The sequence below is a fragment of the Phacochoerus africanus genome, chromosome 8 (genome assembly GCF_016906955.1).
Source record: "Phacochoerus africanus isolate WHEZ1 chromosome 8, ROS_Pafr_v1, whole genome shotgun sequence".
Taxonomy (NCBI): domain Eukaryota; kingdom Metazoa; phylum Chordata; class Mammalia; order Artiodactyla; family Suidae; genus Phacochoerus; species Phacochoerus africanus.
Window position 1 is genome coordinate 37,202,814 of NC_062551.1, and position 19,624 is coordinate 37,222,437.

The 19,624-nt window shown below is 37.4% G+C and overlaps 1 protein-coding gene across 1 annotated transcript in view; it reads left to right on the top strand.

Moving 5' to 3' along the window:
- ITFG1 (integrin alpha FG-GAP repeat containing 1) overlaps nucleotides 1-19,624 on the top strand; it is a 224,048-nt gene that overhangs the window by 201,686 nt on the left and 2,738 nt on the right. The window contains exons 15-17 of the mRNA XM_047789955.1: nucleotides 10,311-10,435; nucleotides 11,016-11,098; nucleotides 17,461-17,578. Of these exons, the coding sequence (XP_047645911.1) occupies nucleotides 10,311-10,435; nucleotides 11,016-11,098; nucleotides 17,461-17,578 (326 nt within the window). The remainder of the gene's footprint in view (nucleotides 1-10,310; nucleotides 10,436-11,015; nucleotides 11,099-17,460; nucleotides 17,579-19,624) is intronic.

Here is a 19,624-nt window from a genome sequence, read left to right on the forward strand (position 1 = left end):
GAGGATTGTCTTTTTCATCTTGTATCCTCTATGAACATAATTATAATAATGTTGGTGCCTATAATAGAAGATCAACAAGGTAAATCAGACTCATCTCGCAGAATAGCTTAAATAACTCAGGCTTTCGGTATAGAACTGGAGTATCACAAAGCCCAAGATAGGCTCAATGGGCTCGAGGGCCACAAGCACAAGCATAGCCCTACTTTAATAAAAATAAAATTAGGGAGTTCCCGTCGTGGCGCAGTGGTTAACGAATCCGACTAGGAACCATGAGGTTGCGGGTTCGGTCCCTGCCCTTGCTCAGTGGGTTAAAGATCCAGCGTTGCCGTGAGCTGTGGTGTAGGTTGCTGACGTGGCTCGGATCCCGCGTTGCTGTGGCTCTGGCGAAGGCCGGTGGCTACAGCTCCAATTCAACCCCTAGTCTGGGAACCTCCATATGCCGCGGGAGCAGCCCAAGAAATAGCAACAACAACAACAACAACAAAGACAAAAGACCAAAAAAAAAAAATTAAATTAAATTAAATTAAAGATCGACTTAGAAATAGAAAAAATGTATAGGCCTACAGTCCGGAATTTACAAAATCCGTTAACTGGAATGACTGCGTAGAAAATGTTACCCATTTCCAGATCACATCCTAGGAACCTACAAATACAGAGATCCAAATAGGAGAAGAAATGAACTGGCATTGGTGGGGATGGGAGTGGGCATTCTGTCATGAGAAGTCCTTTTTATAGAGCATCCAGACAAATACCACACTTAATTTTCAACTGAAAAAAGGATCACTGGTAATGATGAAGGGTGTGGATTTGGGATTGGGCTGCCAAAATGAAAATCCCAGCTCCACCATTTAGAAGCTCTGTAGTTTTGGTCAAATTGCTTGATCTCTTGATTTCTTCATAGTAAAGATAATAATGGTACCTACCCACACACAATTATTGTTAACAATTATAAAATCATATACAAGAAATGCTTGCCGAAGTATTTGGCACATCATAAGCATTCAATAGCTGTTAATTCTTCTGTTATGGTTTACAGGAGTGTTTTAATGTTTATACTTTGTCCTGAGTGTTCTTCGTTTCCATTTTAATTGATGTCAATGTAGTATTGTTTCAGGGCCATCATTTTGATAATATACTTCTTAGACTAATTCTCTCCCAAAAAGAGCCTTTTTTTTCTCTAAAGCTACATAAAACATTTGTTATTTGAATGTGTCCTTTCATCTCGTTTTTATAGAGATGCTATTTTTCCTCAAAACAGGGCAGTCCAGAGGAGTTGCAGGCATTACTATTAGATTAAAATTCCTTGCGGCTTAAAGCCTTACAGGGAGATAGAATTGACTCAAGAGTAAAACCACACACATACCATATATACCACACCAAGAAAGATAAAATTTCAATGATTTCCTCTCCCCCCATTTTGGCTACTGAATTTTCCCTTTTGCTCTCCCTGCCTCTTATGTCAGCATATATATATTATTATTTAAGTTTCATTTTTGGCAACTGGCCATCAGAGCTACAGTTATGATGGAGTTCACATCTAGTACTCTTAGATAGTGAAGTCGATTTCAATATCTTATCTAAAATGGGGATGGGAGTTATTAAAATGGAATTCATCTTCTGTACTGCCTTGTTACTTAATTCAGGATCTTAAATTATAGCATATCCTAATTTGCAGTGGTGTTAACCAATCAGAATTGCGTATCAAAAAAAAAAAAAAACTGCGTGTCAGTATCGTATTCTGAAGAATAAGAACACATCAGCTTTAAGAAATTTTTTTAAATTTAAATTTAAATAAATAACATTATTATATAAATCCTCAAATTATTTTGGAGAAATATGTAGTTATAAGTGAAAGAACATAAAGCCATTTTAATCTGGTGGTTAGGGTGTCTAATTGATATCACAAATGCCTTTTATGTAGTTATTATAAATTGTTCAAAATTCTTATTTATAACTGATACATTTAGGTATGTTGTATCTCTGTACTGGTGTCTATGTGGTATAAACTGATACAGTATTTTTTAATTAGGATATGTTTTAAGTCTCAGGTCAGCATATTTAGAGGGTAAAAATCCTTTTATTTCTTCTTTCATTTTTTGAACAAATATGTATTGAGTGCCTAATATATGGCAGGCCTATTCTCGGCTCTTATAATACACAGGTAAATAAAACAGACCAAAATCTCAGCCCTCATAGAGAGTACATTCCAATAGGTGAAAAGAAGCAATAAACATACTAAGTAAGTTGTTAATACTATGTAGTTGTTAGGAAGTGATATCTGCTGTAGGGGTGGGGAATAAAACAGGGTAAGAAGAATAGAGAAGGAGTCATCAGTTTCACATAGGGTAGTCAGAGTGGGCCTTTTTAATAGAGTACTATTGATAAATGTTTCTGTTTTGGTTCTTTTCAGTAAGGTGATTATAAAAAAACAATTTTTAAGTCTGGTTTGCTGTCTATTAAGTCAGTCTTTGCTAACAGTATAATGAAATGTTTATATATTTAACATTTACTTTAACAAGGTAATAATAAATTTATGCTAATAAAGATAGCCAGCATGTATTGAGTATTTTTTCTATATGTGAGGCACTGTTTTAAGCATTATCATTCAATCAGCATAACTTTCCAAGGGAGACTAATTCTATGGCCCATGCAATTAACTATATTGCTTTATAATTTTACATACATAGTTTATTCAGAATTCCTATCCCTAAATTCACTGTTTTTTTTCAATATGCTTTTCTCTTATTAAAAATTATATTTAAAAATCGGGTATATATATGCTTTCTAATGATTTCATATTTCTGGGTAACAGTAATGTTCGGTCTCACTGAATATTAAAATACTTAGATATTAACTAACCCTGTCATTTAAATATTAACTAGGTAGCAAATACCTAGTAAATAAATATACTCTTTAAAAGTGAACCATAATAGGGAGAGACTGACTTCTGGAATGCTAGTGTGAAGACTTCATAAACCTGCTGTCCACTCCCCTTCATAAGACAAACAAACAAATACTGGCCAAACAACTAATGTTAACAGTCTCAGAACTCTGGAAATTAACCAAAGCCACAGAATTTTCTGAGCATTGTCTATCCAAGAGTAACTAATGATCCTTCAGACAAAGGGTCTGTAGCATTTTAACTTGGGGCTGTTTCCATCCCATCTCCCCTCTCTACTAAATGGTGCAGCAGCTGTGAACAGCTAGTAGCCTTATAGTCAGTGGACAGGACAGACCTTTGGAGCCCCATTAAAATTCCCATCCCTATAGCACCATCAATATTTGTATGAACTAGCAACTCCCTAGAAAAATCTCTGTTGTCAAGATATTGGGACTATTTGATTTGACTCACAGGTCAGCCTAGTAGGGAGAGGAAAAAAAAAACAAACCCTATTCAGGACATCATCAAAAATAATGGTCTGCTGGCAGAATCCCAGATGTAATGAACGAGAGCTTGACCAAAACACAAAAAGGAAGTTCTGGGCACTAGATAACCATAGGCAACTTTGAAAGGCTACAACATATTCCTGGAGATCTAGAAGGCTAAGAAAATGCCTAGAAAGAAAACTACTTTATTCAGTGCTTAGCTTGAGTGTGCTACCCTGAATGAAAGTTAAGGCTGTCTTGTTAAAATGCCCAAAGTTTGAAGACATATCTTCACACACAAATCCCACTGACAAAAAGTGGAAGACATACAGGCAAGATATTTAAGGAAATTTCATAGCCAGTTATTAGCTGATCACTAAGTTATACTGACTCAGGTATGCACCCTAGGAATCCAGGCTTAGAATGAGAATTTTAAAAGTAGGAAAATGAAAGAACATTGTGGCAGGCATGGTAAGGAATACAAAATCTATAGAATTCATCCAGGAAAGTCACTAATAGATGAGCAACAACAACAACAACAACAAGAAAAACTAACAAACCCTTGGAGAGAATTACCATAATGTTATATGATCTAAGAAATCCAACAAAAAAAATTTTAAGACATGCAAAGAAACAGGAAAGTATGCCACAAACACATTAAAAAAAGAAAATTTGCCCAATAATGTTGGACTTAGTTGACAGAACCTATAAATTGGCTATTTTAAACATATTCAAAGACCTAAAGGAAGCTAGGATGAAAAAAACTAAAAGTAAACATGACAACTGTCTCACAAAATAGATAATATAAATAAAGAAATAAAGATCTTTTTAAAAATCAAATAGAAGGAGTTCCCATTGTGGCACAATAGAAACGAATCTGACTAGGAACCATGAGGTTGCAGATTTGATCCCTGGCCTGGCCTCACTCATTGTGTTAAGGATCCGGCGTTGCTGTGAGCTGTGGTGTAGGTCACAGACGCTGCTCAAATCTGGCATTGCTGTAGCTCTGGCGTAGGCTGGCAGCTACAGCTCCAATTCCCTAGCCTGGGAACCTCCATATGCCATGGTCGTGGCCCTAAAAAGCAAAAAAAAAAAAAAAAAAATTTAAATTAAATTAAAATAAAATAGAAATCTGGAGTTGAAAAGTACGGTAACTGAAATGAAAAATTCTGTGGAGGACTCAACAACAGATGTGAGCTGGCAGAAGAATTAGCAGATTTGAATATAGGTCAATTAAGAGTAGGCAGGAAGAAAAAAAAAAGAGTATGCAGGAAGAAAAAAGAAGAGTGAACAACCTCAGAACCTGTGGAGCCACTGTCAAGTATACAAACATATGCCTAAGACAAGTCTTAGCAGAGAGAGAAAAAGAAAGGGGCAAAAAAAAATCTGAAGAAATAATGCTGAATCCATCCAAGTTTGATGAAAAACATTAATCTTCACATATGCAAAATTCAACAAACTCTAAGTAATATAAACTCAAAGAGATCCACACTGAGAAACACTGTCAAACTGTCAAGAAACAAAGACAAAGAGAGACTCTTCAATACAGCAAGAGGAAAGCAACTCAGCACATACAAGAGAGACTCAACAAGATTAACAGCTGCCTTCTCATCAGAAACCTTGGAGGCTGAAAGGGATGATACATACATTCAAAGTGATGAAAAAATAAAGGCTTTCAATCAAGAATTTTATATATGACAAAGCTATCTTTCTAAAATGAAGAATGTTATCTATCTGCAATCCCTATCAAATTACCCATGACATTTTTCACAGAACTAGAACAAACAATCCAAAAATTTTTATGGAACCATAAAAGACCCAGAATTGCCAAAGCAATCCCAAGGAACAAAAATCAAGCAGGTGGCATAACTCTCCCAGACTTCAGACAATATTACAAAGCCACAGTAATCAAGACAGTGTGGTACTGGTACCAAAGCAGACATACAGACCAGTGGACCCAGAAATAAACCCAGACACCTAGGGTCAATTAATCTTCAACAAAGGAAGCAAGAATATAAAATGGGAAAAAGACAGTCTTTTCAGCAAGTGGTGCTGGGAAAACTGGACAGCCACATATAAATCAATGAAACTGGAACACACCCTCACACCATGCAAAAAAATAAACTCAAAATAGCCTAAAAACTTAAACAAGGGAAGACACCATCAAACTCCTAGAAGAGAACATAGGCAAAACATTCTCTGACATCCACCTTCCAAATGTTTCCTCATGTCAGTCTCCCAAGGCAACAGAAATAAAAGCAAAAGTAAACCAATGGGACCTAATCAAACTGACAAGCTTTTGCACAGCAAAGGAAACCATTAAAAGAACTAAAAGACAATATACATAATGGGAAAAAATAGTTCCAAACGATGCAGCTGACAAGGGCTTAATCTCTAAAATATACAAACAATGTATACAACTCAACAGCAGAAAAAAAAAACAAAAAACCAACAACCCAATGGAAAAATGGGCAAAAGACCTGAATAGACATTTCTCCAAAGAAGTTATACAGATGTCCAAAAAGCACATGAAAAAATGCTCAACATCATTGATTATTAGAGAAATGCAAATAAAACTACTATGAGATACCACTTCACACCAGTCAGAATGGCCATCATTAATAAGTCCACAAATAAACGCTGGAGAGGGTGTGGAGAAAAGGGAACCCTCCCACACTGTTGGTGGGAGTGTAAGCTGATACAACCACTATGGAGAACAGTACGGAGGTACCTCAGAAAACTAAATATAGAACTACAATATGACCCAACAATCCCACTCTTGGGCATATATCCAGACAAAACTTTCCTTGAAAAAAACACATGCACCCATTATGTTCATTGCAGCACTATTCACAATAGCCAAGACATGGAAACAACCTAAATGTCCATCGACAGATGAATGGATTAAGAAGATGTGATATATATACACACAATGGAATACTACTCAGCCATAAAAATGAATAAAATAATGCCATTTGCAGCAACATGGATGCAACTAGAGACTCTCATACTAAATGAAGTAAGTCAGAAAGAGAAAGACAGATACCATGTGATATCACATATCTGGGAATCTAATAAACAGCACAAATGAACCTTTCCACAGAAAAGAAACTTACGGACTTGGAGAACAGACTTGTGGTTGCCTAGGGAGAGGGAGCAGGACTCTGGGGTTTTCAGATGCAAACTATTTCCTTTGGAATGGATAAGCAATGAGATCCTGCTGTATAGCACTGGGAACTATATCTAGTCACTTATGATGGAGCATGATAATGTGAGAAAAAAGAATGTATATATGTATGTGTGACTGGGTCACCCTGCGGTATAGTAGAAAACTGACAGAACACTGTAAACCAGCTATAATGGAAAAAAATAAAAATCATAAAATATAAAAAATTTTTAAATAAAAAAATTTCTAAATGAATGTTAGACATTCCTAGGTAAACAAAAACAGAAAACTCATTACTAACATGCCTGCACTTTAAGAAATACTAATGGGAGCCCTTAAGGCTGAATTGAGAGTACAACTAGAAAATAACTTGAGTCCACACAAATAAATAAAAAAATAACACTACAGATAAGCATAAAATATGGTTTCTCTATTTCTGTTAAATAATACCTCTTATTTCCTGGGTGATTTTTAAAACTGCGTAAAGTAATAATTATACATTTCCATTGATTGGCTGATAATATATAAAAATGTAATTCATATAATAACAGTAGCAAAAGGAGCTGGGAGGGAAGATATTGGAACAGAGTTGTGATAGGTATTAAGTTGTTTTTTTAGGTTAATATTGCTAATTACAATCCTCAGAGCAACCATTAAGAAAATAGCTCAGGAGTTCCTATTGTAGCACAGCAGATGAAGAACCCAACATTGTGTCCTTGAGGATGCAGGTTTAATCCCTGGCCTCATTCAGGATCTGGTGTTGCCATGGCTGTGGTGTCAGCCAGCAGCTGCAGCTCTGATTCAACCCCTAGCCCACGAACTTCCATATGTCACAGGTATGGCCATAAAAAGAAAAAAAGAAAGAAAAAATAGCTCAGAAAATATGTAATAAAAGAAACAACTAGAAAATTAAATTGGTATAATAGAAAACAATTTTTAAAAATACAGGAGTTCCTGTTGTGGCGCAGTGGTTAACGAATCCGACTAGGAACCATGAGGTTGTGAGTTCAGTCCCTGCCCTTGCTCAGTGGGTTGACGATCTGATGTTGCCTTTGAGCTATGGTGTAGGTTGCAGACGCGGCTCGGATCCTGCGTTGCTGTGGCTCTGGCGTGGGCCGGGGGCTACAGGTCCGATTCGATCCCTAGCCTGGGAACCTCCATATGCCGCGGAAGCAGCCCAAAGAAATAGCAAAAAGACAAAAAAAAAAATACAGCAGTGGAGGAATAGAAGAATTAAAAAGACGTATAGAAAACCAACAGCAGACCAAAGTCCTACCTTATCAGTAATTACACTGAATGTAAATGGAATAAACACTTCTATCAAAAGGCAAAGTTGGCAGAATAGATAATAAAATATGATCCAACAAGATGCGGTCTGCAAAAGAAACATTTTAGATCCAAAGATACAAATAAGTTGATGGAGTTCCCTGGTAGCCTAGCAGTTGAGGACTTGGCATTTTTTGCTGTGTCTCAGTTTGATCCCTGGCCTGGGAAGTTCCATATGCCGCAAGTGCTGCCAAAAACTGTATATATATACAAAGATAAAATTAGTTGAAAGTGGGAGTTCCCTTCGTGGCTCAGCAGTTAACAAACCCAACTAGGATCCATAGTCAGGACCCATGAGGATACAGGTTCAATCCCTGGCCTTTACTCAGTGGGTTAAGGATCCAGCGTTGTCATGAGCTGTGGTATAGGTCACAGATGTGGCTTGGATCGTGCATTGCTGTGGTGTAGGATGGCTTCAATTCGACCCCTAGCCTGGGAACTTCCATATGCCACAAGAGTGGCCCTATAAATCAAAAAAAAAAAAAAAAATTAGTTGAAAGTTAAAAGATGGTAAATTATGCCATGCAAAATGTAACCAAAAGAGAGTTGGAGTGGCCATTTTAATATCAGAAAAAGCTAGAGTTTAAGACAAAAATTGTTACTAGAGAAAAAGGACATTTTATAATGAGAATTAAAAAGTCAATCCAAAAGGTAGATATAACAACTACAAAGACATACACACCTAGCAAGGGAGCTCCCCAAATACATGAAGAGAGAAATCAATAATTCAGCAACAAATAATTGGAGGCTTTATTACCCCACTTTCAATAATGTATTAAACAACTAGGCAGAAGATGATTAAGGAAAGAGAAAACAACACTGTAGACCAAATAAACCACATACTTGCACAGAACACTCCACCCAACAGCAGCAGAAATATGCATTCTTTCCAAGCACACATGGAACATTCTCCTGGACAGACCATATGCTAGGCCATAAAACAAGCCTCAATAAACTTAAAAAGATTAAAATCATCCCAAGTTTGTTCCCCAACTACAGGGGATGATATTAGAAATAAATAATAATATGGAATTTCAAAAATACCTGGTAATGAAACAATACACACACACACCTAAAAATCCAATGGGTCAAAGAAAAAAAATCTCAAAGGAAACTAGAAAATAGGTGAATGAAGACAAAATACAACATAACAAAAACATATGGGATATAGCTACAGTTCTTAGAGGGAAATTTCTTGTTGTAAATGCCTATATTAGGGAATAAAAACAATCTGAAATCAATACCCTATCCTTTCACCTCAGGAAACTAGAAAAAGAATAGCAAACTAAACCCAAAGCAAGCAAAAAACAGGAAATGAAATACATATAGAATAGAAAATTATAGAGAAAAGCAGTTGAACCAAAAATCGGTTTCATTAAAGATTAACAAAATTTACAAAGCTTTTGCTCTTCTGTCTGTTCAAGAAAAAGACTGAAATTACTAAATTGAAAGAAGAGACCGCTACCAACCTTAAGTCCTAAAAAGGAAGCTACACACATGGCCAATATGCGTATGAAAAGAAGCTCAATATCTTTAGTTATTATGTAAAGGCAAATGAAATATACAGTGAGATACCACTTCATAACCACTAGAATGGCTATGATCAATGATGAGGAAATATAAAAATTGGAACCCTCATACATTAATGTTGGGAATGTAGAATGAAACAGCCATTTGGGAAGTTCCCGTCGTGGCGCAGTGGTTAACGAATCCGACTAGGAACCATGAGGTTGCAGGTTCGATCCCTGCCCTTGCTCAATGGGTTAAGGATCTGGCATTGCCATGAGCTGTGGTGTAGGTTGCAGACGCGGCTCGGACACCGCGTTGTCTTGGCTCTGGTGTAGGCTGCCGGCTACAGCTCCAATTGGACACCTAGCCTGGGAACCTCCATATGCCGTGGGAGCGGCCCTAGAAAAGGCAAAAAGACAAAAAAAAAAGAAAAAGAAAAAGAGCCATTTTACATAAGTTGACACAAAAACTTGTATGTGAATACCCACAACGTTATTCATGAAAAGACCACACATCGCATCGTGCTCATATGAATCGCCTGAAGAGGCAAATCTGTAAAGTAGGTGAGTGGTTTCCTTTATCTAGAAGGATGGGGATTAGAAATGGGAATACCTGCTAATGGGTATAAGACTTCTTTTTTTGGATGATGAAAATTTTTTAAAATTTGATTGTGCCTTTGCAGCTCAACACCTTTTGGAATATACCCCAAACCATTTAACTGTATACTTTAACTAGGTGGTGTTTATGGGATGCGGATTATATCTCAGTAAAGCTGTTTTCTTTAAAAAGTGAATCAGTACAATGAACTGGGCATTTCATTTCACATTTTTATCCTTAAAGATAAATTCTAGCCCCTAAATTTTTTAACATTTTATCATTTTAATATTTGATGAGGGTATCTCCAAAGATGTGTTGTTCTTTTTTCTTTTTCTAATAAATTTAGCTGGACAACTCAGCCAGTCGGCACACTTAGCTCTCCAACTACCATACAATGTACTTGGTTTAGGTCGAAGTGCAAATTTTCTTGATCATCTTTATGTTGGTATCCCCCGACCATCAGGAGAGAAGGTGAGTAAAAATTTTGTTTACAGTTAATCTATTTTTGATGTTCCCTATTCAGATATTTTTATTCCCTATAAAGAATTTAAAAAATTTTTAACTTTTCTAAGCTTGTCTTACTGGTCTAAGCTTATCTTAACATAGATCACATCATAATTTGACGATAGTTTTCTACCACTTCTCCCATAAACCTCAAGACTTCCTACCCGTTTCCTACCTTTTCTCATCATTTTTACCAACATACCAAATATTTTTTGGTTTATTGTCAGACTCCACCTCAACTTGAATTTTATCTCCAAAGCAGCATTTGTGCTTAGCACTTTGAGCATTGGCTGCACATAAGAGTGTTCAGTAAATACTTGTTGAATTAATGAGTCCATGAGACAGAAATATAATCCTTCCCTGAAAAGATCAAGAAATCTTTGCCAATAGGATCCTTATTGGGGGCCTAATATATGTAAATTCAGCTTAACCCATGTCTAGGATTTCAATTAATTAAACAGTATTTAAATTTTTTCCTTATTTATGTAGAATAGTTATTGTTTTTAAAGTGTCCTGAATGTTGAAAGTTCTTAAATTCTTTTTACAGTCTATACGAAAACAAGAATGGACTGCAATCATTCCAAATTCTCAGCTAATTGTCATTCCATATCCTCACAATGTTCCTCGAAGGTAATGTCCTTGCTTGAACTGAATTACTGTCAATCTGAATCATAGTTACCTCTGTTGAAACTCTGTCTCTGCTATGTTCACATGAGTGCCATCACTTAATTTGCTTGCAGCAAACCTTAAATGGCTAAACATACCTACACAGAAGGTCCCTGACATTTTTCACAAGGAACAACAGTTAAACCTTACTAGACAAACAGCAGGTTAAGTAATTAGGCATTTATACATACTCTGCTTCAATAAACTAGTCTTCAGTTTACCCATCATAAATCCTAAAATTTCAGAATGCTGACTTTTTACTAAGCATTGATTTTAGCAAATGCTCTAAGTGGTACGTATCCCACAGGGTTTAAGTTATATTTTGAAGTTCATCAAATGTAAGCTAGAAACTCTGATCCACTGCTAGCTGAGATTGGAAGCTAGTCCTTTTTTCTCTCTGACGGGCAATTTCTACATCTGTAGAATGGAAATAAAAATACCCACCTTTTAGGAGTTCCTGTCGTGATGCAGTGGTTAACGAGTCCGACTAGGAACCATGAGGTTGTGGGTTTGATCCCTGGCCTTGCTCAGTGGGTTGGGGACCTGGCTTTGCCGTGAGCTGTGGTGTAGGTTGCAGACGCGGCTTGGATCTCCACGTTGCTGTGGCTCTGGCGTAGGCCGGCGGCTACAGCTCCTATTCGACCCCTAGCCTGTGAACCTCCATATGCCGCAGGAGCGGTCCTAGAAAAGGCAAAAAGACAAAAAAAAAAAAAGAAGAAGAAGAAGAAGAAGAAGTCAACTTGTGGAGTTCCCGTCGTGGCGCAGTGGTTAACGAATCCGACTAGGAACCGTGAGGTTGCGGTTCGATCCCTGGCCTTGCTCAGTGGGTTAAGGATCCGGCGTTGCTGTGAGCTGTGGTGTAGGCTGGCGGCTATAGCTCCAATTAGACCCCTAGCCTGGGAACCTCCATATGCCGAGGGAAGCAGCCCTAGAAAAGGCAAAAAGACAAAAGGAAAAAAAAAAAACTTTTAAGGATGAGAATGAAATATGCTTAACATGGTATCCAGCACATGGCAAGTTTTCAGTAAACGGTAGGTATTTTTATCCTTATTAGCAGAATATGTTCCTTTTTATAATAGCATTTAATTCTAAATCTTTATCTCTGTTCATTTTTTCTTTAAATTACTAGTTTTATTCTGTCATTTCAAAAACGGTGAAGATATTGATTAACATTTAAATTTTTTTTTGTCTTTTTGCTATTTCTTGGGCCACTCCCACAGCATATGGAGGTTCCCAGGCCAGGGGTCGAATCGGAGCTGTAGCCACCAGCCTACGCCAGAGCCACAGCAATGCGGGGATCCGAGCCACATCTGCAACCTACACCGCAGCTCACGGCAACGCCGGATCGTCAACCCACTGAGTAAGGGCAGGGACCGAACCCCGCAACCTCATGGTTCCTAGTCGGATTCGCTAACCACTGCGCCACTACGAGAACTCCAACATTTAAATTTTATTGGAAAAAATATGACTTGTTGTTAAGGCCACTCTGATATCAATATGGAAAAAAAAAAAACCCCTATGAATATGTAACCAGTGGCTTATTACATTTCTTCTCAAAACACAGGCTGTCTTGTTCTTCTCTCTTCCTCCAGTTTCACTGAGGTATAATTGACATACAGCACTGTATAAGTTGAAGGTGTACAGCATAATGATTTGACTCGCATCATGAAATGATTACCACAGTCAGTTTAGTGAACATCCATTATCTCAGATATAAAAGTATAGAAATAGAAACAATTTTTCTCCTTGTGATGATAACAGGATCTACTCTTAACAAATTTCATATATAATACACAGCAGTGTTAATTCTATTTGTCCTGTTATACATATATCCCTAGTGCTTGTTTATCTCGTGACTGTTGTACCTTATGCCTGCCTTCATCCAATTACCCCTTACCACCACCTCCCACCTCTGGTAACCACAAATCTGATCTCTTTTTCTATTAGTGTTGTTTTAGAAATATAACTGAGTTTCCAGTGTGGCACAGCAGGTTAAGGATCCAGCATTTTCTCTGTAACAGAGCAGGTTTGATCCCTGGCCTGGCGCAATGGTTTAAGGATCTGGCGCTGCGGCAGCTATGGCTTAGGTCACAGCTGCAGCTTGGATTTGATCCCTATGCTGCAGGTGTGGCTAAAAAAAAGAAAAAGATCCCCCCCTCAAAGAAAAAGAAATATAATTGACCTACAACGCTGTGTTAGTTCCTGTTACACAGCGTAGTGATTCAGTATTTCTGTACATTTCAAAATGATTGCTACTGTTGATGATCTGTTGCCAAAGATATTACATAATTATTGACTCTGTTCCCCACACTGTACATTTCGTACCCATGACTCATTTATTTTACAACTGGAAGTTTGTACCTCTCAGTCAGTCCCCTCTGGCAACCACTTATTTATTCTCTGTATCTGTAACTGTTTCTATTTTGCTGTTTGTTCATTTATCTTACTTTTTAAGATTCCACAGTTAAGTAACATCATACAATATCTGTGTTTGACTTACTTCACTCTAGGTCCATCCATGTTGCCGCAGATGGCGAGATTTCCTTCTTTTCTGTCTTAGTAGAGTTCCGTTCTGTGTGTGTATGTCTATATGTATATACACATATGAGAAAGAGAGGGAGGGAGAGCGCTTATGTTTCTTTATCCCTTCATCTCTTGATGGGCACTTAGGTTGTTGCCATTATCTTGACTATTGTAAATAATGCCACAGTGAACATAGGGATGCATGTATCTTTTCTAATTAATGTTTTCATTTTCTTTGGGTAAATAGCCAGGAGTGGAATCACTGAATCGTATGGCAGTTATATTTTTAATTTCCTGAAGAATCCCAAAAATGTATCTATTAAAAAGTGAGCAGAGCATCTGAATAGATATTTTTCCAAAGACATACAAATGGCCAAAAGGCACGTGAAAAGATGCTGAAATCACTAATCAGGGAAATGCAAATCAAAACTACAATGAGATATCAGCTCACACCTGTCAGAATGGCTGTCATCAAAAAGAAACAAATAACAAGTACAGGTTGTACTGTTCTTTATTAGAGTTTTGGATGGGATGCCAGAACCACCTAATGCCCCTGCGTGAGTCAATTGTGTGCATCTCTTTCCAATTCTGTTCAATGAAGTCACATTAAAAGCAGCTATGATGGGAGTTCCTGTCATGGCTCAGGGGTTAACAAACCCAACTTGGATCCATGAGGATGTGGGTTCAATCCCTGGTCTCACTCAGTGGGTTAAGGATCCAGTGTTGCTGTGACCATAGTATAGGGTTATAGATAATGGCTCAGATCTGGCGTTGCCGTGGCTGTGGCATAGGCTGGTGGCTACAGCTCTAATTCGACCCCTAGCCTGGGAACCTCCATATTCCTCGGGTGATGCCCTAAAAAAAAGGACAAAGGACTAAATAAATAAATAAATAAATAAATAAATAAAATCAGCTATGATGTAACTATTTACACCATGAAAATTGGAAACTGCCAATCAGGTTTTTTTTTTATTCCCCCAAAGGGCCAGTTTACCAGCACGCCACTGGAGGTGTTTCATGGTGGACTTCATGGGGCTTTAGAATCAAAATACTTAAGAAAACAACTTTATTATACCATTATACTTGAAATAAGATAATAAAAACAGTTATGGTCAGAATTCAGATTTTTTAATGAGTATTAAATTTTTGAAGTTTAAACAAAACTGCACAAGAAACTATATGAATTATGGAAATTCTATATAATGCAATATCATGACAGAACAGTCTTCTAAAGTGGTAAAGCAAAAGTCAAGTAAAGGAAAATGCATTCAGCAACCATTTGTGATTTTTAAAATGAAATCACAGAGTTCCCTTGTGATGCAGCTGGTTAAGGATCCAGGTCACTGTGGCATGGGTTCGATCACTGGCCAGGGAACTTTCATATGCCGCAGGTGTGGCCAAAAAAAAATAAATAATAAGATATCTGTGTGTGATAGAATATCTCTGGAAAGATGTGTAAGAAACTGAGAAGAATGACTGCTTCTGAGTAAGAAACTGAATATTGGCCTTTTGTCCAATGTTTTTCTTACCCAAATTTCTATATTCCTCAGTTTATTTTTTTAAGTTCTTTTTTTTTTTTTTTTGTCTTTTTGCTATTTCTTGGGCTGCTCCCACAGCATATGGAGGTTCCCAGGCTAGGGGTCGAATCGGAGCTGTAGCCACCGGCCTACGCCAGAGCCACAGCAACGCAGGATCCGAGCCACATCTGCAACCTACACCACAAGCAGCTCAGGGCAACGCCGGACCCTTAACCCACTGAGCAAGGGCAGGGACCGAACCTGCAACCTCATGGTTCCTAGTCGGATTCGTTAACCACTGCACCACGAAGGGAACTCCTATTTTTTTAAGTTCTTTTTTTATTACTCAAATGAATTTTATTACATTTACAGTTGTACGATGATCATCACAACCCAATTTTTTAGCATTTCCATCCCAAACTCCCAGCGCACCCCCCCACCCCCCAACCGCATCCCCCCATTCCCCAACCTGTCTCATTTGGAAACCCTAAGTTTTTTCAAAGTCTGTGAGTCAGTATCTGTTCTGCAAAGAAGTTCATTGTGTCTTTTTCTTAGATTCCACGTGTAAGTGATAGCATATGATGTTGGTGTCTCACTGACTAACTTCACTTAGCGTGTTAATTTCTAGGTCCATCCATGTTGCTGCAAACACTGTTATTTCTTTCCTTTTAATGGCTGAGTAATATCCATTTTAAAATTTGAACTACCCAGGAGTTCCTGCTGTGGCGCAGCAGGCTAAAATCTGGCATTGTCTCTGTGGCAGCATGGCTTCAATTCCCCAGCCCAGCACAGAGGGTTAACAATCTGGCATTGCCACAGCTGTGGCGTAGGTTGTTGCAGCTGTGGCTCAGATTCGATCCCTGGCCTGGAAACTTCCATATGCTCTGGGTGCAGCCATTAAATAAACAAATTTTAAAATTAATTTAAAAATTAGAATTACCAAAAAAGTCTCATGAAAGGACTTTTTTTTTAAGTATGAGGTAAAGTACTGAGAATAGCTAACCTCAACTGATAAACGGTATTTGTTTCCTGAGGTTTTCTTACTCTTGAATTTCCTCCATAATCTCAACATTTTTAAAGTTTCTTTTGTTCTTCTTGAAAAAAAAAAGTTCTTTTCAAATTTATGTACATAATAAAAACCAAATTGATTTTAGTTTGGGGTATATTTTGAAATTTATTGACTAGAGGCTAACTTATGGATCAGTAAATTTTAATTATCCCAAAATAAGTCCATCGTTGCTTGCTATTTATCAGAATGAGCTTGCTTTTATTAAACTTTTGAAATGAAAATATATCTATTATCTATTCTCAGAGAGAACAAAAAGTTCTTTTTATATAACCACCTGTAGTGTTGGTGATACAGACCTCCGCTTTAGGCTTTTCAGGGTTTGCAAGTACTATCTTATGTGGTCTATTTTAGAAGAAAGAACTAGTTCGATGTATGCTAAAGTTTGTATATTGCCATTAACATTGAGGGACTAAAAGCAATTTTCCATGCAGTCTCGATGTCGCTGTAATAATGAAAACCCTCTGATATGACACTCTGCCCAGGCATCTATCTGTACCCACTTGGACATATGGTTGTTTTACTTAGTCATGGTACATATGTAAACAAGAGTCAAAAATATGTATTACATTTAGAACGAATAAACAACAAGATCCTACTGTATAGCACAGGGAACTGTATCCCATCTCCTGGGATAGACCGTGATGGAAAAGAATATTAAAAAGAATACATATAATATATACATTGTATATATAATAGCAGATATGTATATGAATACATACATGTATAACTGAGTCACTTTGCTGTACAGCAGAAAATGGGCACAACATTGTAAACCAACTATAACTTTATAAAAAAATTCTTAAATATCACCTCAGCATTACCCTATGCAACAATTTAAAAAGATATAGAAATCTTATCAAAATCATGCGACTGTATAGCCTTAGCGTCCAAGACATAAAAACCATGTTTTAGATTGTCCACCGTACCCTTGATAAGTTTACTTAATAATTCTCACAGGCTCAAAGAAAAACATCAAAGCATCTTATCAAAAATTCTGGTCTACTTCAATTCTCGGAGTAAAATCTGAATTCTGCTGGATCATCAATATTCTTATCACTGTCTGATTTTCACTCATTTTATTTATAATGAATGGTTAAGTGAGTTGAATGAATGGACTGGTTCATTAATTAATGAGCTATTTAGCTTTTATGTCTCCAAGGAATTTTGTTATTTTTAAGTTAAAATGTGTAATTTTGCTTCTTTGTTTTCATCTGCAGCTGGAGTGCCAAACTGTATCTTACACCAAGTAACATTGTTCTCCTCACGGCCATAGCTCTCATTGGTGTCTGTGTCTTCATCTTGGCAATAATTGGGATTTTACATTGGCAGGAAAAGGTTTGTTCACTTAAATGAAATATTACCTTTGGTTAATTTATAATAGTAATATATTGCTCTTTAAAAACACTATATTTTAGGAGTTCCCCTTGCGACTCAGCAGCTAGCAAAGCTGACTAGCATCCAGGAGGATGCAGGTTTGATCCCTGGCCTCGCTCAGTGGGTTAAGGATCCGGCATTGCTGTGAGCTGTGGTGTAGGCTGGCGGCTACAGCTCCAATTAGACCCCTAGCCTGGGAACTTCTATATGCCACAGGTGCAGCCCTAAAAAGTCAGAAAAAATAAAAAATAAAAATAAGTAAATAAAAACACTCTATTTTAAACTTTTTCACATGACAAAGATTTTCTGATTTTTCAAGTTCTGTCCATAATGACAGCTTATGGATAATAATTTCTTTCATATCAAGTCTCTTAGCAATTCCTACAAAGCATAGAAGACCAGGAGTTCCCTGGTGGCCTAGTGAGTTAAGGACCCAGTGTTGTCACTGCTGTGGCTTGGTTCACTACCGTGGCACAGGTTTGATCCCTGGCCTGGGAAATTTGCATGCCATGGGTGCTGCCAAAAGAAGAAAATCATAGAAGAATATGTATTTTAAAACTTTGATGCTGTGCAATAGTAATAAAGTGAACACCTCAAAATCACCAGGTGTATCGAAAAGCATAATTAGAAGTAATTAAGAAATGGCCTGAAAAATAATCATTTTTTAAATAAGCCTGTGTCCATTATTAACTGATGGAGCCGTGGACATGTTTTACTGAGAATAACAGCTATCTCTCCATAAAAATTCCGAGCAGAGAGAGGCTAAGGAGTTTTCTCAGAGTTTAGGTGGGAAGTCACAACCAAGGTGATCAACATCTTTTTCCATCTATCAAGTATTCATTGTCCTAAACTAAGCTTATTTCTGCTCTTTAGTATCACACCCTAAGTAATAATTAAAAACAAAACTCAAAAATGTAATTTTTATATGTTTATATGAGGAAAAGAAGGCTATCACATAAATTTATTAGTTTAGATATAAGTTGAAAAAGCTAATTTCTACTTGTATATGAATATATATTTAGTACATAACTAGCTGGTTCTAATAATGTTCTTTAAAAAGGGCTTCTTTGTGTCACAAAAGCATTTTACTTTTTTGCACCTATTCTCTTTGGATTGTCATGCTCATGATAATCATTTTTGTTAACTAAAATTACTATCTGTTTTATGTTAGCTGTTTTAATTTATGAACAAGAGAACATGTTAATTGTTCTGATAAAGTTTCATAAGATTCTCTCTCAAAAAAAAAAAAATCACTCCTGGGGTTCCCATGGTGGCACAGTGGGTTAAGAATCTGAATGCAGTGACTTGGGTTGCTGCAGAGGTGCAGGTTCAATTCCTGGCCGGGTGCAGTGGGTTAAAGGATCTGGCATTGCTGCAACTGCAGCATAGGTCAAAGCTGTGGCTCAGACTCAGTCCCTGGCCTTGGAACGTCCATATGACGTGGGTGTGACCATAAAAAAAAAAAAAAAAAAACTCCTTTCATATAAAAAACGACAACATAAAATTATATATTCATTTAACTCTAAGATTGCAACTTAAGAGGTAAGATCTAAGGTGACTCTAGGCACTTCTGTCTAGAAATGTCAGAACATAGTCTGCGGTATGACGTAGCTCTAGACCTATGAAGGAAAGGAAGTTAGCATTATTAATTTCACAGGAGATCTGATTAGAGTATAAACATTACAGGAACAATGATGCCGTGACTAAAAACTGGAGTTTTATATACAAATAATGGATCGAAATCCCTATTCATGTACTGCCTGCCCTGGGGTCCTGTGGTTCTCTTACCTCTCTGGCCACTTGCACCTCTGCTGGCTGCTCTTCTGTCACAGTGTCCGCGCCCCAGACCCTCTTCTTTACACTCCTTCCCTGCCACTTGCATCTACAACCATGGCGTGAGCTATAACCTCAAATGTGCCCAGCCCTCATCTCTCTCTAAAGGTCTCTCCTCACTTCCACCTGTCGCCAGGACACCTCTACCTGGATCACTTACAGGCACCCTAAAAG